At 42.4% G+C, this 26106-nt stretch overlaps 1 protein-coding gene across 7 annotated transcripts in view; it reads right to left on the bottom strand.

Moving 5' to 3' along the window:
• The window catches only part of Phka2 (phosphorylase kinase regulatory subunit alpha 2), a 77411-nt gene that overhangs the window by 26164 nt on the left and 25141 nt on the right, over positions 1-26106 (bottom strand). For all 7 annotated transcript variants that reach the window (XR_012444638.1, XR_012444639.1, XM_074064217.1 and 4 more), the window contains exons 5-17: positions 23116-23198; positions 20765-20845; positions 19508-19606; positions 17329-17475; positions 15711-15764; positions 14997-15119; positions 13203-13298; positions 9296-9403; positions 7635-7713; positions 4782-4916; positions 4022-4131; positions 2727-2871; positions 2397-2475 (exon numbers count right to left, since the gene is read on the bottom strand). Coding sequence is in view for 5 of the 7 variants with exons in the window: in XM_074064217.1 (XP_073920318.1) it covers positions 2397-2475; positions 2727-2871; positions 4022-4131; positions 4782-4916; positions 7635-7713; positions 9296-9403; positions 13203-13298; positions 14997-15119; positions 15711-15764; positions 17329-17475; positions 19508-19606; positions 20765-20845; positions 23116-23198 (1339 nt within the window). In the remaining 2 variants the exon portion in view is untranslated. The remainder of the gene's footprint in view (positions 1-2396; positions 2476-2726; positions 2872-4021; positions 4132-4781; positions 4917-7634; positions 7714-9295; positions 9404-13202; positions 13299-14996; positions 15120-15710; positions 15765-17328; positions 17476-19507; positions 19607-20764; positions 20846-23115; positions 23199-26106) is intronic.

Here is a 26106-nt window from a genome sequence, read left to right as displayed (position 1 = left end):
CAATATTACATTAGGCTGGGAAAAGCTCCACAGAAACCCACAGCATGGAATCCTGCTTCAGAGGCAGCAGCCCCCAAGACACTGGGATTTCTAGCCTACAGAAACATTCTTAACTCCTCAGATCTAGAAGCAGAAAACAAGGGGACCCTTTCTCTGAGCAACCAGCATCAGATTAGGACTACAAGAACCAAAACCCAGGAAAACCAAGAACCTATTTAAGGAGAAAATGGAACAGGCAATGCAATTGAATTCACAGCTTCCTGAGCTTCAGGGGACAAATGGGCTAAGGTGAAGGTGGTCTCAGGGCAAGAAAAGGCTGCCTTTGATTGAACAAAAGACTTCCCCCTGGAGAGTCACCTGCCCAGTTCTAAGGCCTGTTTTATTTTGCTCCAGGATTGGGGAAGAGTAGGATGTGAGCAATAGATGAAAAATGCAAAGAAAAGTTTTTCTCTGATGAAGGTGAAAAGAGGTTTGTTAGGTTTATTAGGCTAAAGAGAGCTGAAAGGCTGAAAGGAGTCATTTAAATAGCTTTTGATAGCAAGCCACCCCAAGTGGATGAGGGGGGCAGTATCTAGGCTATAGGGTAAGTTGTTTTTTTAAAAGTTCCCGGATCTAGAGAAAAAAATCAAATGAGGATTCAACCCTAATTATCAAGAGCCATAGCTCTGAGTTAGAGCACAGGCAAGTGTGAGGCCCTGGGTTTATTCCCCAGCACGGCAAAACAAAAGTAGGAAAGGTAGCATCCTGGGTCAGCTATGTACTGCTGTTTCCTCCATGGTTCTCTTCATGGTGCTCTATGAACAGGAGGCCCTCGGCCCAGGCATTAGAGGAGTTTTGGACTCATGCAGGGCTTCTGCACCTGGTGGTATGTGCCCTTGGCTCTCTGAGCCTACATTTCTTACTTGTTAAATAGGAATCTAACCCATACTTTAAAGTGACACCTAAATGAGAAAGCACCTAAAACATACTGCAAGTGCTTAATTATCTGCATACGACATCATTTTGCAATGATGAGACTGAAATGAAGGATCATTCTACGCTTACGGCATTTTTTCCTGAGGCAGAAGGGAGCTGTGGCGCTAGCCCTAGGGAGTGTAGACAGCACCACACTGGGGACCACCTCACACTTATGAGAGGCCAGAAATCGCATAGAAAGCCACTTCCGGCCTACAGCAAGACCCCAGCAACCAATGTGAGCAGAGGCACCAGTCTTAGGGGCTGCTTTAAATTGCCTGAGGTCAGAGTCAGAAATACAGGAATTACACCATCAGGGCATTAGACTAGGCAAAATGCATCAGTCACAAAACTACAAATTCTGTATGATTCTGCTCATATGAGCTATCCACCGAAACTCATGGAGACACAAAGTAAACAGGGTTGCCAGAGGCAAGAGAAGGGAAATGGGGAGATCTTTAATGTGTATGAGTTTCAGTACTGCAAGATGATGAGTTCTGGAGATATCTCACCACAATGTGAATGGACTCAACACTACTGAATTGTGCACTTGGAAATGGTATAGATGGGAATGGTATATGTATTTTAGCACAATTTTAAAAATGACCATGCCTTTCCTGTGGTAGCAGGTTCCCTGGGGTGGAAGGATGAGAAAAGGGGTGAATTCAACTCTGAAACACATTTAGCAGCTGGCATTCCATCAGGACACAAGGGAAGCCTCCCGGTGCCCAGGAAAGTCCCCATAGGCCTGGCTGCATGGTGAGATTCTCTTGGAGGCTGTCTGGCATGCCCCAGGAGGTTTGGGGAGATGATAGGATAGATGCTAGTGAGAAATCCTCTGCCTTATGGCATGCAGAGGGTACAAAGCAGGAAGGGGTTCCTGGAGGGCCAGCCCCCTGTCTTACTCTCAGCCTATAGACACGAGTGGGTTTCATTCCACTGAAGCTGGCGGACAGTGACTTATGCAGGCCCAACCAGATGCTCTGTTCTGAGGGCCACCAAGGAATTTGTTTCAAGTTCTGTGACTCATTCTTGATGTGATAGCACACTCTAGTCAAGCATTTATGGAGCACCTTCTGGCCCTTAGGTGCTGGGTGTTTTCTTCCATGTCTATTAACAGAAGAACACACAGCACTCCACACATACACTCCAGGAAGAACACCACTTCAGAGATTGCCCTGTTCACTTCTCTATGCCTGATGCCTCCTGGTGCCCAGAAATGCTTAGCACATATCACCAAATGCTGCTTTAGACCTGATTCAAGTTTTATATGGGAGATGGAATTAGGTAAGTTTTAACTTTCTATTTTACTCTAAAATCCTAAGCTTCTAGGTTCAGCAATTCATCTGAAAAATGGGAGAAGGGCTGCCAAAGACATTAAGAAAGGTCAATGCTTCTTTTATTTAAACACGTGCGCACAAACACACACACACACAAATTACCTAGCGCCTCCGAAATATCCATCCTCTAGTTTTCTAATTGTAGAAAGAACTGCAGAATGAATGTCTGAGCCATCATTTGCTAAGGAAAAAAAAGTGATGAATGAGTTTACTTAATCTGGTATACTTTTTTTGAGCTATGAACTGAAGTGTTTTCATCAGCACAATCTAATCAAAATCCTTATGGCATAGAAGACTCCTGAGACAAGAAACTTAACTGCTAGGAAGCCCCCTCAGTACTCAGCTCTGCCCATGGGAGCTGTTCTAAATGTTTGGAAAAGGGCTCAAATCATGGGTGGGGCATGAGCCAGCATAGGGAATTCAGGGAATTACTGAGCATGGTGTGTGTGATGGGGAAGGTGAGCGTGGGTCTGCCCGTCATCCGCCAGCAGGTGCACAGGTAGGCCAGCTCGATCCTCAGCATCTCCACCATCATTTCGTTGTCCAGGGCCAGGTAGAAGTGATGCTGGTCAGTGAACTGAAAGTCAGAACAGACCAGTTAAAGAAGGGCTACCCTTCATTTATCTCCACACAACACCAGTTGTCACTCAAGACAGCACTAATCCTGAGTCTTATTGACAGGGAATATGTTCAAGGAAGTCCTGGCCTAAATCCACAGATCTGAGGCCACTCTTCTTGAGATCAGACAAATCAATCTGTCACCTGCTCAGGGGTCATGGCTACATTAGTGTGGAAGGGAAAGGTGTGTTGCTAGATCTGTTTTCAGCACTTCCCGTAGTGGATGTAAACACCTTCCCTAACATCACTGTTTCTGAGAGCAAATCAGTAACTCCTGAATTGCTTATCTTTCTGGGGCTGCTGGGTTTGCAGATGCTTGCCAGCTGAGAGTTGGTGAGATGGGGAGACTCTGCTCGCCAGACTGATGCCTGATTAATGTTAATGAAAATCAAACTGTTCTCCTGTACCGGGGACTAGTTAATACATGCTCAGCTCTGGAATGAAATTTGGCACTAGTGGAAATAACTTACAAGGTTTAAGCAAGAGACATGGGGCAGGATGAAAAAGAGTAGCTTGGGGCTTCTGACCCAGGACCCATGACCAACCATATGCCCAGGTAAGCACCGGCCCATGCCACACCTCATATTAGCAAAGTGACTCCATCATTGATCTTTCTAGCTGTCCTAATGGATGAAAAAAAATTGGTATGTGCGTCCATGGAGCTAGTTTTATTTGGAAGCAAAGACTCTAAAGATAAGTTCCATAATCAGTGTATTCTGTATCCCAGCAAGGGGTGTGCTGTCTAGAAATCAGACTAGCTGTGTGTCACACAGAGGGTCTGATGACAACCTCCACAAGGGTTTAGGACTAATAAGTTTAGGAGCACAGGGGCTGTGAGTCAAGTGATCTGTTACTAGTATATTTATAAAGCTGTGAATTTCACTAATATTCATGACTAAGTGATGGCACACTTAATTGGAGTCAATCAACATTTTCTAAGCAGCTAGTATGAGCAAAGACTTGTATAAGGTACTGGATATCATTATATGTCTCCATCAAACTTATATATGCAGAATTCTGCCATATTCAAAGTAGAGAAGCTTAACAGACAGAAAAGAGAACTTAATAAAAGGAAGCAGGTAGGTTTGACACTGGTTTGCTCTTCTCACCTGGGGTGTAAAAGTAAAGATTTGGTTCCTAATCACATAGAGCTTAGAGGTTCCAAGAACACCAATGTGCCTATATGGTCGCCCACTCAATTTCATATTCTTATTCCGTCCTATTTGAAATATAAAAGAGAAACTGGAGTTAGAGGAAATAGAGTACCAACTAATCCCTGTGATTTAGGCTAAGGCTGGGCTTGTTTTTATGTTAGGCAATCTATTTGGGGGGATTATTTTTTCTAATACAATTGTCATTCTCTAAAATGGACAAAGATGAGTATAGAAACAAATCCTACGCCCTTCTCTTCCTGCATGAATGTTAACAGTACCAGTTTGGTCTGTATGGAAAAGACTATTAGAAGGACTTTATTCATGCTGATTTTTAATTTGTTTAGCATTCAGTCATAATACTAAGCATAGTCAGATTCTAGAAGAGCAAAGAGATCTTCTTCCCATTTTGATGGGTACATGAGCATTTTCAGATACCACAGATTAAAAACTAGAAGTATCAAGACACCAATGACTTTTTCAACTGTGAATTTTCAAAAGTGGCTCCTTGTTGCACCACAGATCTGTAGAATGGTGCAGCCAGCCTATGGCCTTACGAGCTGCCCAGGCTCAGAGGATGTGCTAGTTTGCACATTCCTCACACTGAAGCAGCACAGCCACCTGCTTGGTGCTTTGCCAAATTCTCTACAATTTCAAGTCCCAAATCCAGAACAAAGATGCCACCTTCCCAAACGTGTCCTGGTATTTCCCAACCTACCAAGCTTGGCATATATGTGACTAAGAATCCGGCCTGGCTGTACTCGAATTGGATGGATGTCAGCGATGCTCTGGACATTTACCCCATGTTTCTTCAAGAGCTCCTTAATGTGATTGTTTTCTGCCAAAACAGTGACTGTGAACAAGAAAAGTGCAGAATCAGCACTGGATCGTGCCTGGTGTCTCCACGCACTGACATGTGGAATTTATCGCCCTTTCTTCCTCTGTTCAGTGATAGGCACATTAGAATGCTCCCATGCCCTGGCTAGCTTTGGAAATGTCAGCATTTATCCTGCTGCTCTTCCTGGTTCTCTGTCCTCACCACCCCTCAAAACCCATGATGCATATGTGTCAAGCACTCACAATGTGTGAGACAAAGAGACTTCTAGAAATTGTTTTCAACATGCCCCATGCCACATTACCTAACTTTAAATAATGTCTTGCCTCTTGCTTAGTCTGCATTTTTTCTAAACCTGCCTTGTGTCCTTTTCACACAGGGTAGGGAGCAGAAACAGCTCCCTCAGGGGATGCCAGAAGAAACCTGTGCCCCTGTTCCCAAAGGTCAGGTAAGGCAGTAAAGTATGCTCACAGCAGACACTGACTGAAGGGAAGGAGAGGAGGGACTTCTTTCACTCTAGTGTGGATTCTGGTAGAAATAGGGTTAGCTGGCCCACTCAGAACTAAAACACAAGACCCCAGCAGTGGGGAAGAGTACCCCTGCCTAGGAACTGGACTGGGCCCTATCTTCAGAGGTAAGGCTGGGCACCTGGCTCTCTGGCTGGCAGGGAGCTCTGAGTGCCTGGGCCCTGGGAGCCCATGTAGGAGGGAGACTTTACTTGGGGCCAAAACAGGGATTGGCTGGGCTGGACCTCCTGTCCTAGTACTGCAGGTCTTTACATTTACCCCATATAAATGTAAGGAAAGAAAATGCATTGACCTTAAAGGAAAGGAGTCCAGGCAGAGGTCTGAGGAAGGGGATAATAACAGCCAAAGAGAGCAGCTGTGCCCTGTCCAGCTGCAGCAGAGCCTTCTGGAAATGAGAGGGGCTCAGGCAGAGGAAAAAGGCTTGGCTTCTATTAAGGCAAGTCCCAAGACTCATCACTGTGCCCATCTGCTGGCAGGGGGAGCTTGAACTTACAATACATACAAGTGCCACTGAAAGCTGAATGTCACTTCCTTACATTTACATAGCTCCTGATGCTTTTAAAGTATTCTAATATCCATTAACTCATCTGATTTTCACAAGCCCCTAAGATGCCTCTAATGCTTAACTGGCCAGCTTTGGCTGAATGCCTTGGAAGCTGGTCCCCCAGGTTCCCAGCCAATGAGACCACTAGCCATGCAGGACCGGCTTGGGGCTTCCCTTAACATTTGTCCCTTCTGAAGTTTCTAATAACATACAGAAATCCACATTTATCAAAGCCAGATAATGGTCACTTTCCATAGGAGTAATTCTTTCAGAGCATTGATTTTGACTAAGACCTAGGAACCTCATGATCTGATGCACTGTATGTGGACAAGTTTTGGAAACTGGATCTCCCCTACTCTATGCCAGACCCTCTGATAATTTCCACTCTGTTATACTCCATTACATTAAAAATGTTAATTGGGACCCATCAATGCAACATGGTCTAGAGATGGAAAAGCAGTCTTGTAGATTTAAGAGACTAATTAGCAAAATGTGCCCTGGCTAAGTGCAGGAACCTTGGAGTCCAACCAGATGAGCCCACCTGGAAGTCAGAAATGGGTTTGTACCTCCAGCTGTCAGCTGTAGTTCCTTGAGTGAGATTAGCCTCAAACCTTGCATGTGAAGTGGGGATGATCACCAGAATCATCACAATTTTTACCTATGAGAGTCTTGTGATGGGTAGGTATGTCCCATGTGGTGCCTGCACAAGTATTAACCTGCAGCTTGTCTCACTACATCCTGGGCATGCTTATCAAAATGAGCTAGTAGCCACAGAGATTCTAGGAACGTTTTCCATTTCTTCATTGTCTTGAATTTATGGCTGCCTATGTGCCAATCAACACAGAAGGTAATATGGGGCTTTCCCCTAAGAAATGTACAGCATAATTTAGGGGCAACAAAGTGTATGTATAGTGAGCTATGACACTTGATGTTATGTGAGTGTTTTATGAGGCACCCAAAATATAACAAAGCTGCCAGGAAGTCCTCAGAAAGAGGAAGGCAGGAGACATTGCTGCTCCGGGAGCATTCCAGCAGGCCAGCCCTTTACCAAGAGCTTCCCCCCATGGTCATCTCAGTTCCTGTCATGAGGAGGCACAGGAGCTCTAACAGCCCACAGACACAGCCAGGTGGAAAGCATGAGCTCATCTCCCACTTTTTTGGAAGACAAACTGGTTACAGAGGAGGGAGGGACGGGCGGAGTCAGGTGGCAAGCAGCAAAGAGTCAGAGCTCCACTTGAGTTCTAAGTTTTCACCACGCTCAGGTTCTACTTTTCAAAGATGCTCAATGATTCATGTGTGCCCCAGTGGCAATCAAGGTTTCAATTTAAGAAAACAATTGCTTTAGGAAAGTAAATTTGTGGTTCAGAAGAATACTGTTGTGTGTGGGAGTGACTGAGTTATATAAGGTATCTTACAGAACTGCTGTATGATAAATCATGCGCACACACACCCTTTTTTTGAGAAAGGGTCTTCTTATGTAGCCCAGGCCAACCTTGAACTCTCAATCCTTCTGCCTCGGCCTCGCAAGTGCTAGGATTTCAGGTGTGCACTACTATACCTGGCTGTACGCTCTGTTTTAATTAAATGAAACTCTGAAACCATTTAAATGAAAAAAATAACATTGGTTTTACAAGTAACAGATGAATAGAAAACATAGTCACAAACCTTGTACTACAACATCAGGTTTGACTGAAGTAGAAAATCTTCTATTTAAGGGATCAATTTCACCAGTGGCAAGGAATCCCTAAGAAGAGAAGAGCATTAACACTATGAAATACTGATCAACTAAAATTTCACCTTACCCCTAAGTTTGAAAGAGGCAAATTTTGGGATTTAAAATAATTAGGACTTGTTTCCTTTATATGTTTCAAGTCAACCACTTTCTCTGAAACAAAGTATGCCACTCAGATTGCCACTAATAAATGTATTGCATATTTGGCACCTGGCTCTGCAGGGCTAGTCAAACACACTCCCAACTTGTGAGTGAAAAGACTGTAACTAATACTTCCTGAACTACTACTAGTACCAGGTGCTTATTGAGCCTCTGCATGTGCACTATAACAGGTAGGATCTATCATCACCATCATTTTCAGTTGGGGAAACTGAGGTAAAGGTGCTTAAGTGAAGTGGCAGAGTGAGGACTTGGCCCAGGGCTGACTGCTTTGAAACATAAAGCTCTGCTTATTTTGCTAAGTGAGCTTTTTGAAAGTGCATCTCCTTGCAATTTCTAGAAATGATCTAACCACCAAGATAGGGGATGGAGGTATTCTGGAAAGAAGTGCATCCAATGATGGACCCCAAGGAAGGCCTTTACAGTAAAGGAGGAGGCAGGACACAGAAATCTGAGCTGGAAAGTATTATAGAGATGACCAAGTCCACACTTTTCACATCACCATGAAGAAACCAAGGCTCAGAGAGGTTAAGAGACCTGTCCAAAGTCACCCAGATAGTCAAAAACAGGGCTGGATTTCCAAAGGAGATATATGCATTTTCCCTACTAATTTGAGGCACTGACCACAAACTCAGGAGACCAGATAAACCCATGGAACTGTTGCTCCAACTCAGCAACTATAACTCCCAAGGGACTCTTCTGCTGTGCTATCTTTCATTTGCTCATTTACATACTAGGAGCCCAGTGGCATTCTGACTTACTGCCTCCCCATTTTTACAGCTGGTAGAACACACAGGGCTGGGCCAACCTTGGGCTGGTGGTCCCTCTCTTCTCTAGGCTCCTTCTCCCACACCTCTCCACAAGGACCCAGAATGCTCAGCCAAAGTCTCTCAAATTTAGGAGCGGGGGATTCATTTTGAGACTCTAAGAAGCATTTGCTTTTGCCAACAGAAGCCTGGGGGCAAGAGGGAATGGGTCAAGAGGCAGGAGACTTTCTGTGGGAGGTGTTGGGGCTAAGAGACCACCTGGTCTTGGTGCCTCTTCTAGAGAGAGATCTGAAGAGCCCTTCTGCTTCCTGTGTCTGGGCATCTAGTAGTTTCCCAATTCCTGTATCTTCTAGGACCAGATGTGCTAATCCTGACTAAGAAGCTTCCAGCTCCTGCTGACCAGCAACTTGAAAACCAGGATCTAGCCACAGACCAGGAATGCTGGGAGAAGGGGGAGGGAGAGTGGCGGCATATAGCTGACTAGAAGCAGTTTATTGTAAATATGATGCACAAGGCCAGAAGGAAAGCCTGGGAGCCAGCACAGCCCAACCTGACAGACATGAAGATGCAAATGACACTCACAACCACAGAGAGCCATTTTGCTCTTTCAGGTTTCCAGTACTCCCAATCAGATGGTTTGCAGCCTGGAAAGCCAACAAACCCCCTACCTCTGCCAACAGTGAGCTGAGGATGTACAAGGACTGTCCCCAAAGATGGGGAAGCTTCCCCAGAGGAATTCTGTCCACCGTGTGTGGATTCTTGTACTCTTCATCGACCTGGCAGAGAGAGCACAGTCGAAGGTCAGAAAGTTATACAACACAAAGGTCAATGAAATCATACACTGGGGAATGGGTTGAGGATTTATAAAATGGCCCTCATCTTGCAGACAAATTCTGTGCATTGCAGGATATGGCACCAGGAAGGCAAAAAGGTCTCTCGGGGTCGTATGACTATAAGCAACAGAGGGAGACTTTGAATCTCAGCCTGGGCCCAGGCCAGTGGTCTTCTCACAAACACACTCAGGGCAAGAGGCTCTGGAAGCCTGCCTGCCTTCATTACAGCTCTGGGCATCAGACTGTTCCATAGCTCATGCCTACCTTTGGCTGCATAATGTTGGAAACCAGCAGCCTAAGGTGCTACAGTGCATGACTGAATGTCAAGTCTGGCTTCTTCTCCCTTGCCATCCCCAGGGGTTTATACACTGTGTGCCTATGAAAAAAATTACCAGGAGGTGGCACTATTTATTGAGGAAAAACAGTTGTGCTGCTAAACCAGTAGTAATCTTCCATCAGGGCCTCAGAAAGCAGAATTTACTGGGTGCTTCTGTACCATCAATATATGCTTCTGTGCTCTTTCCAATGGACAGCACTGGCTACACACTGTGAGTTAGTTGGTGACTTTTTCCCTTCTAGACTCCATGCTGCCCTCTGAGGTCTGAATCATTGCCACATCAGTTGGGAGTAATGTCACTGACCCTTTTTCATCTAGAAAACTGAAGTCAATTGAAGGAAATAGGAAACTTATCCAACTACATAGGGAAAAGTCATACCAAGAATGGAGTTATTCTCCAATAGTGGATTAATCAGTGACATTAATATGCTTAGTAAACATTTAATTTTTCAGTAGTAGTAAACATTTTTTAAAAACTTAAGTTTTATATAAACTAATGGAACTAAATGTCACTAGCAATCAAATAATCAAATAGGATAACAGAGTGGGAGGAGATTCTCCAAAACGTCATCATGGTTATCTTTGGGTAGTAAATGCTTTCTTTTTTCTACAGAATCCTGTATGTTTTGTAATGTGTGTAGAACCACTTTTACAACCAGATACTACATTAAAGCTATTTGAAATATAACAAGTGTTAAGAAAGACCAGAAAGAACAAGCATGAAAAATAGCCGATACAAGAAACAGAAAGCAGACAAGGTGTTTGGGTCAAAAGGCACCCTTGCTTTGTCCTCTCCCCCTCCCCCCCACCAGCCCCTCATGGCTAGATCCTGTCTCCATTTGGAGGAGTCCTCCTCACAGCCATTGAACTGCTTTCATGTGCTCAAAGGCACCAGGCCTTTACCAGAGTCACTTCCAGGGCTGCCTACCTCCTCTAGCCCCCAGTAACCTGCATACTCATAGTCACAGTGGTAGCAAGGGAACCACCTTTGTTCCCCAGTCTCTAGCCTGTGCCTGGCACACAGCTGCTCACCATGTTTCCTGTCACTATACATTTGCTGGGAGTACTTTCATTAGCTCCAGGCAGTGCAGTGGAGGGCCCTCTGTCTGGTGGTACCCTATACAGGCATGCCTGGCTGATGAAATGCATGAGGCTGAAATCGACCTGCGGATCAACCTTCTAATTTGCATGAAGGTACCACAAGGGCTTGTCATGTCTCTGCCTACAAGGTTCCTTTCCAGTGGTCTATGCAGGGTCTTGATGTGATTGAGGAAACTTTATAGCTGTCATTGGCAAGGAGCCAATACAAAATGAGGTGAAGGTAAAACAGTGTCCAAGACTGTAGGCCAGCAAACAAGAATAAACACGCTGTGTAAAGGAGAATGTTGTAATGACAAAGATCAATGTGCAGTTTAGAAGAGAAAGCTACAGAGTAAATTTTTACAGTGCACAACCAGTACTGCCCATCAGAAAGCAAAGTGTAACTTATAACACCAAGCATTTACTACAGTGCAATGTGCCTTTTGGGAGAACAGGAATGAATGATCTATCATAAAATAGATAAAATACCTCTGAAATAATTGATTTTTCCTTGCTCCTTCCTTTTTGAGGTTCCAAAATACCTCCTATTGCTAATTTTGTTTTGCCAAATGCCTCAGTACTGTAAAACCACGAACTCAAACAAGGGATATGAACGTGTAGCTGCTGGAAAGTGACCCATCCATGATCCACACATCCATAAATGTAAAATGAATACATCTGCAGAAGACCTAGGTTTATGACACGTAGAGAGAAAAAGAGTTCCAGCAGGTTCCTTAGCTTGATCTGTACCGTGAGGGAAGACCAGTTCTTGTTCAAACTGTCACCCTTAACTTTGGAACGAAATCAGTCCTGAGAGAGCTTGGATGACAGGAGTTGTATTCATACTGGGATGAGGATAACATTAACATTCCAGAGCTCCAGGCTATCTCCACGGGCTGTCCAGTGAGTCCAGGAGTGAACCAGCTGACCAGTAGGATATTGTCAGTGTAAAAGAATTAAATGCTCTTAGCAGTGGAATATTCTTCCCCTCATGGAAACTCTACTTATTTCTTTGATTTAATTGGCTCAGTTATCTAACACATGATAGTTCCTTCTAGATTAAATAAGGCCCAAAGTAATAGATATAGGGCTTTTTTATTGCATTACAAGTATCGTGTCTGACTCCATTAAAACGTATTTTCTTCCTTCATTTTCTTTTTTCTTTCTTCTTCTCTCTTTCATTTTTATTTTAGACAGGGCCTCACTATGTATCATAGGCTGGCCTTGAGCTTGTTATATAGCCCAGGCTGTCCTGGAATTCACAATCCTCCTGCTTCACCCTCCTGAGTCCTAGGATTACAGTATCAGCCATCACACTTAGCAAAATGTATTTTCTATGGGAAAGTAAAAGGAAATCCAATCTACCACTGCTTTGGAAGCCCAGCCAAAGTATCTACTATGTAGAGACTTCCATTAACTGGAAATATACCACCTATTTGGAGGCACTGTGGGCTTGTGGGGTGGCTCTGAGCCTGGGTCTGGTTCCAGGGTGGAGCCCAGTGCTGTCTGAGGTCTGACAGGTTCCCAAGACTCTCTGAGCTGAGGCAGATACTATCAAAGGCTCCTGCCAGTCCCCTGGCCATGTGGAGGGGGTGAGGGCTGATTCAGTCACAGAACACTGCATGACACTGGGATCTGCTGGGTTTCAATCTCTTCCAGTCCTTGTCAATTTGGGATCAAACACACCTCTCTGAAGACCTTTTTATCCTGCAGATGCAATAGTGACACTTTGAAGCATCAGGAGCATTGGAGGGGCAAACAGCCTTTAATGGAGAGCTGTTTTCTTCTAAATACAAGATGTTTACAGGGAAACTCAACCACCAAGACATACAGAGGTCCAGCCTAACCCAATTTAGGGAACTGTATAGAATGAAAACATCTTTGGGCTTCTGCTTGGGCCTGGCCAGTTTCCTTCTTCCTGATGAATGCCTTCTAACTGATAATTACTCAAGCTCCAGCCTGGAAACCACTTAAATCAAAGGAAGAGATTCTCAATTATCCTCTCCTCGGACTCCTGTAGCAATGTATGAGAACATGGCACACAACATTGGTTGATACTCTGTACTGTTCCTTATGCCTAGGGTCGGGGGTGGGACAGGTATGCTCTGAAAGTCTTTAAATGCCACTTCCCTAGGATACTCATAGTCGAAGCATGATTCCACATGTTTTCCCAAAGTCATAAATCCTTACGATGGACACAAACACTACCTAAGGTTTTAGAAACTGCTTCTTGTGGAGAAAAGTGAGTGAAGAATACCCAAAGGGTAAGCACCAACTCATTCAGCTGTAGATAAGCAGCACAGAGGATCCTCACCACCTGGTTACCTTGTCAGGCGGAATGGCATAGAGTTCCGGTACCAAGTGAATCCCGTCCTTGCTTCTGATTAATATTCCCTCCAAGGCCTCTCGGTACTCTTGGACCTGGAAAACAGCCCCATGGCCCTTGATATGAAAGGGGTCTGATGGTTAATGCTGCAAAGCAGTGCAACTTAGAAAACAAACCTAGCTCTCTTGGCAACAGATTAGAAGTCAGACACAGGGCACAGAAAGGCAGAAATGCTTGCATGGAGGAGACTGGGAGAGATTCGTACTGATAGCAAATGTTAGGAGGAGCTAAACATGACTGGCTGTTCCTCCATGAGCTTAGACCCACCTGTCAAGCTTCCCGGCAAAGGGAGAGAGCAGAGCATCATGCAGTAACTGTTTCATCCTCAGAATTCCACAGCGCACACACATCCACATCATGTATCAGACATCTTTCCTATGCTGTCTTTAGCTTGTCTTTTAAGTAGTTTACTCTAAACTTCTCACATAATTAAATTTTGTCTCACCAACCAGATTATAAACTTCTTGGGATGCAAGCCATATGTCAGGCAAAGCATCCCACTTACACCTATGAATAGTTTTCCACTTAAAATATTTATTGCTCTAGAAATATTTGCTGGGGTTGGGGAAGTGGCTCAGCGGTAGAGAACTTGTCTAGAATGTGTGAGGCTCTGGGTTTCATACCCAGAATGGAAAAAGAAAAGAAAAAAAAGAAATATCTGCTGCACAAATCTAACATGAGGAAAAGGAAATGTACTCTGATCAATTCTTAGGATGCAGTGCTCATATAATGAAAGCTGTTGAAGCAAACATTTCCATTAACTAAAAAGGCAGTGATTAAAAACAACATATGAAAAGAGGACAGAAGGAAGGAAAAACTCTTAATAATAATAAATTCTGAGACAGACAGGAACTATGCCTCCTACGACTCATGCCCTTGCCTGGTCCCCTCCTCCTTGAATATGGCATGGCTCTTTAACCAATAAAATGGGATACAGGTGACACTTTGCCAATTCTGGGCAAAAGACTGAGGAATGCCTTGCAGCATTCTTGGGAGAAGACAACTAAAGTGTGAAAAGTTTAGGAGACTCCAATGCTGTGAGAACCCCAAGCCAGACACGTGGAGGAGAACCAAGGTCCCCACCAACAGCGCAGTTGAGTTCCCAATATCGGTTCATAGCCATCATCAACTTGCTAGCCCTATGAGTGAGGGTATCTTGGTACTAGGAGCTCCAGCCCCATGTCAGCTCCATCCCAGTCAGCAGCAGGAGAGGCAGAGAAAATTTGTCCTTATTGGCTCTGCTCAAATTGCAGAATCATGAGCAAATAAATGAAAGAATTGTTGCTTTAATTCAACAAATTTGGTGAAAGATATTTTTTTCTAGCTCTGGGAGTTGAGTTCATGGGCTTAGGCTTGCTAGGCAGGTGCTCTGCCACTTGTGCCATGCCATTTTTGCTTTGGTTATTTTTAGATAGGGTCTTACTTTGTGCATGCACCATTATCCTCCTATTCATGGTTCCCCATGTAGCAGAGATGGTGGGCACACACCACTGTGTCTAGCCATGGTTGAGGTGGGGACTTGCAAACTTTTTCCACAGGGCATGGCCTGAAGCCATGATCCTACCAATTTCTGCCTCCCAAGTAGGTAGGATTATAGGTTTGAGCTACTGTGCCTAGCAGGAAAGTGTTTGAAGTGGCAACAGATAACTGAAACAATGACTTAAATTCTTGCCCAGCCCTATGGTGGTGGGTGAAAAAGCTTATTGTCAGAATAACACCCAGCATTTTCTCACCTGAACAGCATCACCGATAAAGACTCCATCTATGATAAAGTAAGTCCAGAACACAGGCCACTCACATTCAATGTTTTCAAAGAGCTTGAGTTCAGCAGGGTCATAATGCAATCGGTTTGGATCCTGGAATCAAGTACATAAAGCCTTTTGAAAGTGATGTCAGAATATATACACAACACCATCAGGCCTCGCTGGGTTTCTCTAGCTCTTCTGATTCAATGCAGCTTTGAGGTTAGTATGATTAGGAGTCTACTATAGTGGGGAAATGCTATTTTTGGCAGTTTTGCATGGTAAATTTTCAGAAAGTAAATCAGAAATACACATAAAACTCCTTGGTAGTTTATTATACTAAAGCATTCTATGTCTCTAACAGATAAATAGCAATTTGCCTATCACAATGCTTGGTAGATGATCTGTTTATTTATATCATTATACAAGTCACCGAGGAAAAGAAACCCAAGGAGATGGTCAGAGATGGTCTTTAAAAACTGTGTGAGCCCACAGAACTCTTTGTCCTTGTCTACAAGCTGGCTTTACCAGCTTATTGTCCCGATGATCTTACTGTTCTACTGCCTAACACCAGGCTTGCTGACTCCAAAATTAATACTTCCCTTCCCAAGATTCTAACATATAACTATAATCAGTGGAGAAAGAAAAACACAGTGGCAACTTAGGTATGGAGCACTTAAGGAACCATAAAGAATATTTAAATACCTCTCTTGGGGTTTTATAACCATCTCGAAGGAAGCGACAGCATCCATAACGCCCCTAGGTAGGTAAAGAAATAAAATACATTTGATGAAATCAAAATTTCTTTGACTTTTTATTCTTTTAAAAAACATTTATTAGCACATATTAGTTGTACCGGGGTAATTCATTTTGACATCTCCATATAAGCTTACAATTACCTTGGTTAGGTTCACCCCCACCATTTCTCTTTCTCATCCCCTCCCCTATACTTAATGTCTTATTATTCTAATTCAAGTCAGCCTTTCACCCCCCCCATGAATCTTTTAGTAATGAAATGTGTACCAAGTGTTCTTTGCTGTTAGTATAAAGAGTTATTTTAAAGTAATTTCAGGCTTGATCAGTACTTGAAAGAGAATGCCAAAACATTCCATTGGAATACTGGAGATGCATGGGTAATTACTACGAGTTCAGTGAATGATCATTCTTTTATTGTGATTTACTGTACCACACAAAGATGAAAATGAACCCTATTTGAAGATGACACCATGGCTGCTACTAAGATTGGGTAGCTCCTGCTTGAAAGATTGGAAAGCTGAAATGACACTCCCCAGACTCCTTGCAGTCATCCTGTACATACAGAGGCTTTGCTATCAGATGCCCCACAAAGTGTGGCATGAAGGGAAGGACTTTTTGTGATTAGGATTGGCTGTTATTTCCCCTTTGGCAGGCTCTAGGTTTCTTCTCCAGCTTCCTGGCTGCCCAGAATGGAGAGGAGGTAACAGATTCTCAACCTGACCCCCTCATGTCTTGATGGCAGCTTCAGTGCCATTCTCCAGTTTCTTCAGTATGCAGGGTTGCTGCAGCAGACCTGCTTTAGTGTTGGCCAGCTCTATGTGTTCAGTGGAGTTGTCCTGAGGGTACTCGGGCTAGAATCCCTCATTTGGTAAGCACTTCATTCCCTTCCTCCCTACTTCACACCTAAAGAGATTCTTTTTTCTCTACAGAACCTGACCACTCAAGCTGCTGCTTCTGGAAATATGAGTGGAGGCCCTTTAACCCCTTTGTTTCTAAAGGACAAAAGCATTATTCACTAAATCTAAGTAGGACAATCAACATGCAAATTTCAGCTTAGGAAACTTACAATTTTTGAAATGTTACTAATAATTTTAGTTGGTTGGAGAACTTAAAACAGTCTTGGTTTAGTGTGACATGTAAGTTACTGCATCTCACGGCAGAACAGGGATTTTTCAACCATAATTTAACTTGGGATCACCACATATCCTGACACTGAGTGTAAAGTTTGGAACATAGCATTTCTTTGTGGCAGTAACTCTGGATTCTCAAAGAAGGCTGTTTGTGATCTCTAATGGGTTAAGTAGTCCTGCCCTAGAATTACAGTAGTGGTAAGAAGTGGGATTGAATGGTGCCTACCTGAGTACAAGTTCTGCTGCTTAAAAAGAGAACTAAGTCACTTAATCACACTTAAATTTTGTTTTCTTGCCTGTACATTCAGCTATGGATACTTTATTCTGTGGGTCCACTTAGATAAACCAAGTTTATCCAAGAGAGAGTTACTCTATGTCATCATATGAATGTAGCATTTAATGCAGGGCAGAAGGGCTCTAGCATGATCAATGCTTACTTGTAGCTTGGAAATAATTTCACTTTTGGTCACATTCACAAGGTTTACATCTTCTACTGCAAAGGCCGGGAAAGAAATAATGGAAAGAAGTCCAGCATCGATCTCTTTAGATGTTGATGCTCTTGGCAACATGGAGAACAGAATAGACTGAAAGAAAAACAAAGAGGTGGGTTAACCTAGAGAAGCAGCAATAGTTTCATGCAGTATCTAGGGATAGATACTGCCCCAAGGAAACATTCAAGTGAACTTGCCAGTTTGGAGGAAAGCTTCATCCTACCAACATAGCACCTGTTGGCCAGCTTTGCCTACGCAGCAAATGCTTCCTGTTCACTGGGATAAAGGAAAGGGGTTTGGGAGAGCATGGTACATTCTGGAGCCTCTGTTGAGAGCTACTTATCTTCATTCCTTCCACATTCTCTGTTGACCTGGCTGGTACCTTTAGTCCATGTTGGGTAGAAACTACAGGGCTAACTGTGTCAGTAGGCTAGGATGTCCTGGATATAAAGATAGAAACCAGAAAAGAACACACATGCAGGGCCAGCCCAGAGAAATGGCTGCTTCAGTATAACGGGACCAGTTGGATTATTGTGTGTCCAGAAACTGCTTAAAGGAGGCAAATTCAGAAGATCTCATGAACGCTCAGGCAAAATGGTGAACAACAGAACTAGTTTAATCCTTGAATCTTTCCATGGTTATTAGAGGCACTATTACATGGTCTCAACTGTAACTTGATGGATTAGGCATTGTAAACTTGGAAGGCAGTTGGAATTATAAAGAAACATTTGGGAAGGGAAAGGAGCTAATGCTGATGTTTAACATGTACAGACAGGAGGCTAAAACTCTGGCAAACATAAGCTCATTTAAGTCTTCCATGTGGGAAGGAATTAAGGTATTGTGTGTTCAATTCACACACTGGACTCTGAGACACAGAGATTCATGCCAAAGGGCATGTAGCCAACAAATGACCTAGCTAGGGTTCTAATCCAGATCTTGCTGTCTACAAAGCTCACACTTTTCCACTAGACAGACTATATATCTATTAAGGCAGCATGCGTCTCGTAAACTATACCCCAAGAAATATCATACTCCCTATTAATGACTACTTGGTGGGAGAAGATAGAGCAAGCTAGAAGGTGGGATAAAGATGGGTAGAACCCTTCTGAAGCCTTTAGCTTTAGAATCAAACTTTATTTAGTTTTTGAGGTGCTGGGGATCAAACCAGGGCTTGCACATTACTAACCAAGCATTCTACCACTGAGCTCATCCTCAGCCCTAACGTTTTTTTTTTTCTGTAGCTAATTGGTCCCTCGGCCAAGATCTTTAATTACAGTCGTAAGTCACTTGACAATAGGGATTGCTTCTGAGAAATATAATATTAGGTGATTTTGTCATTGTGTGAGCATTATAGAGTGTACTTAAACAAATCTAGATGGTGTAGCCTACTATACACACAGTATATAGCTACCATAGTCCATGTAGTTCTTCACTGACCAAAATGATGCTACAGTGTGCATGGCTGCAGTCATTCCTCCCTAGGCTTTTCTGCCTGGAAACACAAACTCTCACCAGAAACTCTCCATTTGCACGTTTCTATGTATTTAACTCACTTTAGCTCTAGAACATAGTGGGCCCTCACTAAGAGTTTGACTTACTGTTTGCTTAATGGAGTTCCCTAATCTGTATCAATAATTCCTTTCTGCCATCTGTATTTCAGGGAGGTTCTATTAATTTGCCATCTCATCTCTCCTCCACTACCCATTCTACCCATCAACCCCCCCCCACAGTTAGTGCTTGCTAGTCATTAAATTTGGTGGCATCTTGGAATGAAGCTGAGAGAAAACCACTTATATGCTCAAAAGACAGACAACAGATTTTGCCTCTGTACACCAAGGTTGCTTTGGTTGTTGAGGCCATATACAGAGCAACATTGTGTATTATGTCTGTATAGTACTTTCTGGCCACAAAGAACTTGGACACATGGTCTAAATTGATTCCCTGATTCTTATAACTATCTTGTGAGGCAAGAGGGAAGGGGACCAATGTGCAAATTTTATGGATGAGGAAACTGAAGCTCAAAGATGTCAAGTACCAGCAAGGTTTAGATGGGAAATCTGAACTGGAGCCCAGGCCTGCCCCTCTGGGATTTTACTCTCTGGAACTCAAGAGGTAGACCTGTTACCTGGCAGTGCTCAACTTCATCAGGCAGGACATGAATAACTGACTTGCGTCCTCCATGGGCTCCAAAAAGATCTAGTTCATCAATTGCCTCAAGTGCTGCCTACAAACACAGATACAAATTATTATTATTTTTTCTAATATACATAACTGACACTCCTTTTTCATTAAGTAAGCTAGAACACATGTTTTCCCAAAGGCAATGAAAAAAACTAAAATTCAGCCAGAGTCCTATAGTTATATTCTATCTTCCTTTCCAATGAATCAGAGCTTTCTTATATATTGCTGCCCATTCCAGGAATAAGAAAGAGAACAATAGGAAAACACTTCCCAAAATGAAATTAGTGTTCTACCAAAAATGAAATACTAACAAGTATATAACATTGAGTTTGTGTGGCACTAAATTCCTGACAGCTTTTATTTCACCTACTTTAGCAGTTAACTTTTACCATTAGCATATTTGGCACTTTATAAAGTTAACTCTTTTAGTAAATTTTTGTCAGTTTACCTTAAAGGGCATATTTATTGTTGGATTTTAAATTCTGGCTCTGGAGCCTTTACTCTTTCCAAAAAATATACTTTGATCTTAAGAAGGAGGGAGGGAAGGAGGCAAAATCAATGTCTGCAGCAAGAGATGCCAACTGGTGGCCTGCAGGCTGAATCTACCCCACAGATGGAGGAACACTTGAGCTCAGGAGCTCAGGGCCAACTTTCAGTCTCCTGAGAAGCTGGGGCTACAGGTGCACACTATCATGCCTGGCTTGAAGACTATTTTTGAAATGATTTTTAGTTGGAATACCTTTAGGGAAAGTTCCCAGTGTTCCCAATATCTCCTTGTCCCTCTGATATTCTTCTATCTGGCCAGCTTCACTAGCTATTATTACTTGTACAGCCTTGTAGAGTTGAGCATGTGGACCTGACCACAAAGTATTCATATTCTTCAGCCTTCTCTATGACCTATAAGGGAAGACTGGACTTCTTGCCTGCAGCTTCTTAACAGCAAGAGCTTACTTAGACCTGTGGGTGATAATGATGGACAAAGTGCACTTATTTTCTGACATATGCATATTTCAGCATAGGAACTCACTTTCTTGACCCATAATTTCAGTTGGCTGGGGTACATGTGCCACTTAAATTTCACATACTTGTTGTTGACTTTTGAAAAATGTGCTAATCAGATTAAATCCAAGCCGTCAACAAAGAAAACATAAGCAATGCAGTAAAAACACACAGAAGGGAGAACAAAAAGGACAATTGTTACCTTGGCCATTCCCACAGAGCTTGCATTCAATTCTGGGATGCCCTGGTTAGTCTTATCTCCACGCTCCCACATTCCATAATCCTTTAGGAGAAAAAGGTAGTCATTAGAGAGGGAGAAAGAGGTATATGAAAGTGCTATGGAAGATGATTCAATTATGTTACTGCAGGCATAATGAAACATGGGTATAGCTTCTTGAAGGCTCCCAACTCCCTGACTTTATACACTCAAATTCTGGGCTTCCTTAGTTTCAGTTCATGTGGCCTCTGTGCAGAATTTTAGAAGAAAATACTCGAGTGGAACAAAAGTGCATGCAAAAACACTCTCAGATTTCTTATTTCTAAAAGGCATTAATTTGTAGGAAACTTTTGATTTGTAGTAAACAAAATATTTATCTTAAAATCAATTAAAGTGCTACCTCACTATTTAACCAATGCCTATTAAATTGTAAGGTATAATTACAAAACTTTAACACATGGGTTATAACTCAGTGAAACCAATGAACTCTTTTAAAATAACTTAAAACTTATTTTTAGCATTACCTCTTGGGTGCAAAAAAAAAAAAAGAAAGAAAAAAACCCTGCTCAGCCATAACTGGAACCAAAATCACCAGTGAAGCACAAAACACTGAACATACGTGGTAATTAAAAACCAATCAGTATAAATTGGTTCAGAACCCTCTGTTGCATAGAGGACTCCATACATGTGGAGTCACCATACATTCGGTGATTCATATTTTCATTTAAAAACCCAAGTACTGGATCCTATTTCAAAATGCTATGTGTACTATTAAATGGTTTTAATTCAATAAGAACAGGATCGATGCAAAACGTTAAGTTTTATTTTCTAATCTCCAAAGAGGAACATTTGCAAATTGTGAACACTGAAACTTAGAAACAGTAGTGGTACTTTACACCCAGCCCTGCCCAGGCCTCTTTCCTTCAGCACTCCTCCTACCTGAGCTCTCCAACCCCACAGCCTTGTGACTCATCCTCAAAACTATTTTGATTACTTCAACCCCCTGCTTCAGAATCTAAAATGACATTTTTTCACCTGCATTAGAGAGAGGTGTAGATGTGATCCTCACAATCTGGCCTCCATCCCCATATGCCCACATGCTGACCTTATTTTCCAATATTAACTTTCACCTTAAGCTTGCTACTTTACTCTGTACTACTCTCTTTCTCCAAGCCCTATCCCAGCCCTCTCCTAGCACTCTACCCAATCTCAACTCAGAGCCTGCTCCTGCCTCTGTAACTGTTGTCGCCTCATGCTACTTCCACACCCAAACACCCTTTCTCCTCCCTTCTCCTTATCTAAACCCCACTCATCTCCCAACGTCCGACTAAAGGCCCACTCTTTCCACAAAGACTTCTTAAGTTTCTTTCGACCAGGGCTTGCTCAACTTTGCCACTACTAACATTTTTATCCAGATAAAACTGTGTTCTGCAGGAGGTTTAGCAACATCCCTGGCCTCAGCCCACTAGATACTAATTGTACCCTCCCTTCTCAGTGTAATTACCAAAAACATCTCCAGACTGCCAAATATCCCCTGGGAGAGAAAGGTTGCCCTTCAATGAGAATCACTCTTTAGACCTGAGGTCAACAAACTGAGGTCAACAAACTTGGACCAAATTCTGCCAACATGTTTTTTAAAAGTCTATTTGGGATACAGCCATACTCATTGTGAACGTACTGTTTATGTGGCCTTCCTATTACAAAGGCACAGTCAAGTCCACCACAGAGGCCATAGGATCTGCAAAACAGAAAATGTTTACTCTCTGGCCCTTTGCACAGAAAGTGTGCTAACCTTTCTTTAGACCATAGGTAGGCTTGGGTTAAGTTTCTTTTTTATACCAACCTCTACCCTTTCCTTGCTGCCCTGACAGTCAGCTTTGTATCAGTTGGCTAGAGATGGATTGTGCTCCACCTTCCAAGCCAGATGAAAGCCTGGAGGAAGTGGGTTTTGTGTTCACACCCATAGCCTGAGCCCTTCAACTTATTAGTCAGCTGGGGAGATCCCCAGGGTGCCCAACCTCCCACCAAAGCACCAATTCTGCCACTCTTCAGCCTGACTCAGGTTGGCCTGTACACATCCCATGGAATATTTCAGTCTTATTTAAGATAAGCACAATGGATTAAGACAGAGCAAGTGGTGCACTCCAAAAACATAATATCCCAACTGTATCCCAGGACAAAAATGTGCACTTTGCACATAGAGGTGACACAATCTTAGAACTCTAGTCTTGATAATGTTTTGGTTAGCCCAAAACAGCCTGACTCAAACAGAGTATAACTTTTATTCTTTTGGACAACTGGAACACCTGAAAAAGACTTCCAGCACTGATACTTACAGCAACTTTATATGCAGCTTCTATGTAAAAGACAAGATTCTGTATGAAGGCCACCTCATCGAGGGTGAAAATAATGCGTAAGCCTAGTAAGGAAAAAACAAAGTTCTGAAGTTATGTTGTGAAGCAAGCTACCTATTACAAATTCCAAATATCATGCTAGGTAAGTCCTTCTTCCCTCATTTTAATTTTTTTATCTGGGCATCAAATATTACATTTGAAGTAAGTCAAACAGTTAATATCTAATCTCAGAAAGATGAAGGAAGGAAGGGAAAGGACAGGGAATGAGGTATCAAAGGAAGAAAAAGGAAAGAGGAAAGAATGGCTTTCTTGTGTGAATGCCTGAATAGAAAGAGAAGATATGGGGCCTCTTATATATGTTGGATTTTTGCAGAGAAGAGTCCAACAAACCAAGGATTTTAGCCCAGAAAAACCAGTGACATTGTCCTTTATCCTTGAGTGAGCCAAAGGGAAGGGTGGGTACTTATCCCCAGCAGCAGATAACAAAAGTAGAGCCCTCAACTTCGGGAGCTGGTCTTTCCTCCCATGGAAGGCCTAGTACCTAGGACCTGCCTAGGAGATCATCATCAACTTATTGCAATAGGCATGACCAAGAAAACTAGTTTTTGCTCAGCCCTTAAAAATTCAGTTATGACAAATACACACACACACACACACACACACTCACACATTGTTTATTTCTCTGTTTGAGACAGTCTCGGTATATAGCTTAGGCTGGCCTTGAACTCTCAAATGCTCCTGCTTCAGCATCACAAGTGGTATGTGTACTACCATGCCCAGCTAAATACACATATTTTTATTAGCATATAATAGTTGTTCAGGAGGATACATTCTGATATTTACATATGTGCTTACAATATATCTTAGTTAGATTTATCCCCTCTATTATTCTCTCACCCCCTCCCTGCTTTCTTAGAATAATTTCAACAGGTTTCATTCTTCATTTTTCATATATGAATACAAAATACACCCTCATTCACCCTTTCCTATGCCCCCTCCCCTCCCCCGAATACCTACCCCCAGAAAAGACCTATTTTTTCCTCCTGCCCTTCATTTTTTGTGTATATTGATGGTCCAAGGGAGTTTTGCCTTGGCACTTCAGACCTGTATATATCATGCTTTAATCAACCCCCCCCCATTACTTACTCATTCTCTATTGCCCTGCTCCCCTAATAGCCATCAGCTTATGGTGCATTACATTATATTCATATATAGATGGGTTGTTTCAATATTTTTCATTCTCTAACATTTTCTTGCCCTCTCCTGCCTCCCATAGTCCCCTGAGATAGACCCATTAATACAGTCGTGTTCTCTCTCACTACATGTATAAACAATATATACATGTAAATACATACATTTTAAAGCATGAATTATGTTTTTGCTGGTGGTACTAGGGATTGAACTCAGGCCTCATGCTTGCTAGGCAAGCACTCTCCCACTTGAGCCACTCCCTTAGTCCTTTTACTTTTAGTTTGTTTTTTGGATAGTCTCATGCTTTTTGCCTGGCCAGCCTCAGACTGCAATCCTCCTTCTGAGCAGCTGAGATTACAAGCAAGCACTGCCACACCCAATCTTAAAGTATGAATTGTGGGATAATGTGATTTTTGTTTGGGTTTGCTGTTGCCCATCTATATTGCTTTTTTTTTAAGGTACTAGAGTTTGAACTCAGGACTTAAAGCTTGCTAGGCAGGCACCCTACCACTTGAGCCAGGCCCCCAGCCAAGAAAGTATGAATTCTTTTTGAAAAAAAATTTTGGTGGGACTGTGGTTTGAACTTAAGGCCTTGTGCTTGCTAGGCAGGTACTCTACCATCTGAGCCTCAGGTTTATGCCCAGGGTAGCATGGACTGTGATCCTCCTATTTTGCTTCACATATACTGGGCTGACAAGTATATGCCATTACACCCAGCTTTTTATTGGTTGAGATGGGGTTTTGTGAACTTTTTGCCTGGGCTGGCTTTGAACCATGATCCTCCTGATCTCTAATTCCCAAGTAGCTGTGATTATAGGAATGAGTCACCACATTATTAGCATAAGTTGTACAAAGGGGTTTCATTGTGACATTTATGCACAAGCATATAATATACTCTAATTAAATCCACCCCTTCTATATTGCTTTCTTAATCCCTCTCCCCCGCCCTCTCCTTTTAAATAGTTTTACTGGGTTTCAGTATGCTATTTTCATACATATATAATGTAACCTTCAACATATTCACTCCATGTAACCCTCCTTTCACCCTCTCCTTGATTTTCCACCACCACCAAACAGATCCCTATTTTATAATCGTGTCACATTATTGTATCTTTTAGGTCTAGGTTCCACATATAAGCAAAAGCTTACAATATTTGCCTTTCTGATCTCGGCTTATCTTGCTTAACATGATCTCTAGTTCCATCCATTTTATTGTAAATGGCATATTTTCCTTCTTTATTGCTAAGTAATGCTTCATTGCATATATGAACCACATTTTCTTTATCTGATCATTAGTTTTTAGGCACCTAGACTGATTCCATAGCTTGGCTATTATAAATGGTGTTGTTATAAATATGGGTGTACAGGTATTGTACAGCTATTGTATTCTGACTTACATTCCTTTGGATATATGCCCAAGAGTAGTATATCAGATAATATAGTACTTCTACTTTTAGCTTCTTGAGGAAGGTGCACAGTGATTTCAATAGTGGCTGTACTAATTTATATTCCCACAACAATATATAAAGATTGTTTTTCCCCCTCCATCCTCGCCAGCATTCAGTGTTGTTTATTTTCTTGATGACAGCCATTCTGACTGGGATGAAATAGACTCTCAGTGCCATTTTGATTTGCATTTCCTTTATGGCTAAGGTTGGTGAACATTTCTTCGTGCATTTATTGGCAATTTGTACTTCTTTTGAGAACACTCTGTTCATTTGCTTATTTATTAATTGGATTATTTGTTATTTCAGTGTTTAATTTTTTGATCTTTTTATATAC

The sequence above is a fragment of the Castor canadensis genome, chromosome X (genome assembly GCF_047511655.1).
Source record: "Castor canadensis chromosome X, mCasCan1.hap1v2, whole genome shotgun sequence".
In the NCBI taxonomy this organism is placed as follows: Eukaryota; Metazoa; Chordata; class Mammalia; order Rodentia; family Castoridae; genus Castor; species Castor canadensis.
Note: the sequence above shows the minus strand (reverse complement) of the source record. Positions and strands in the feature narration are given on the sequence as shown.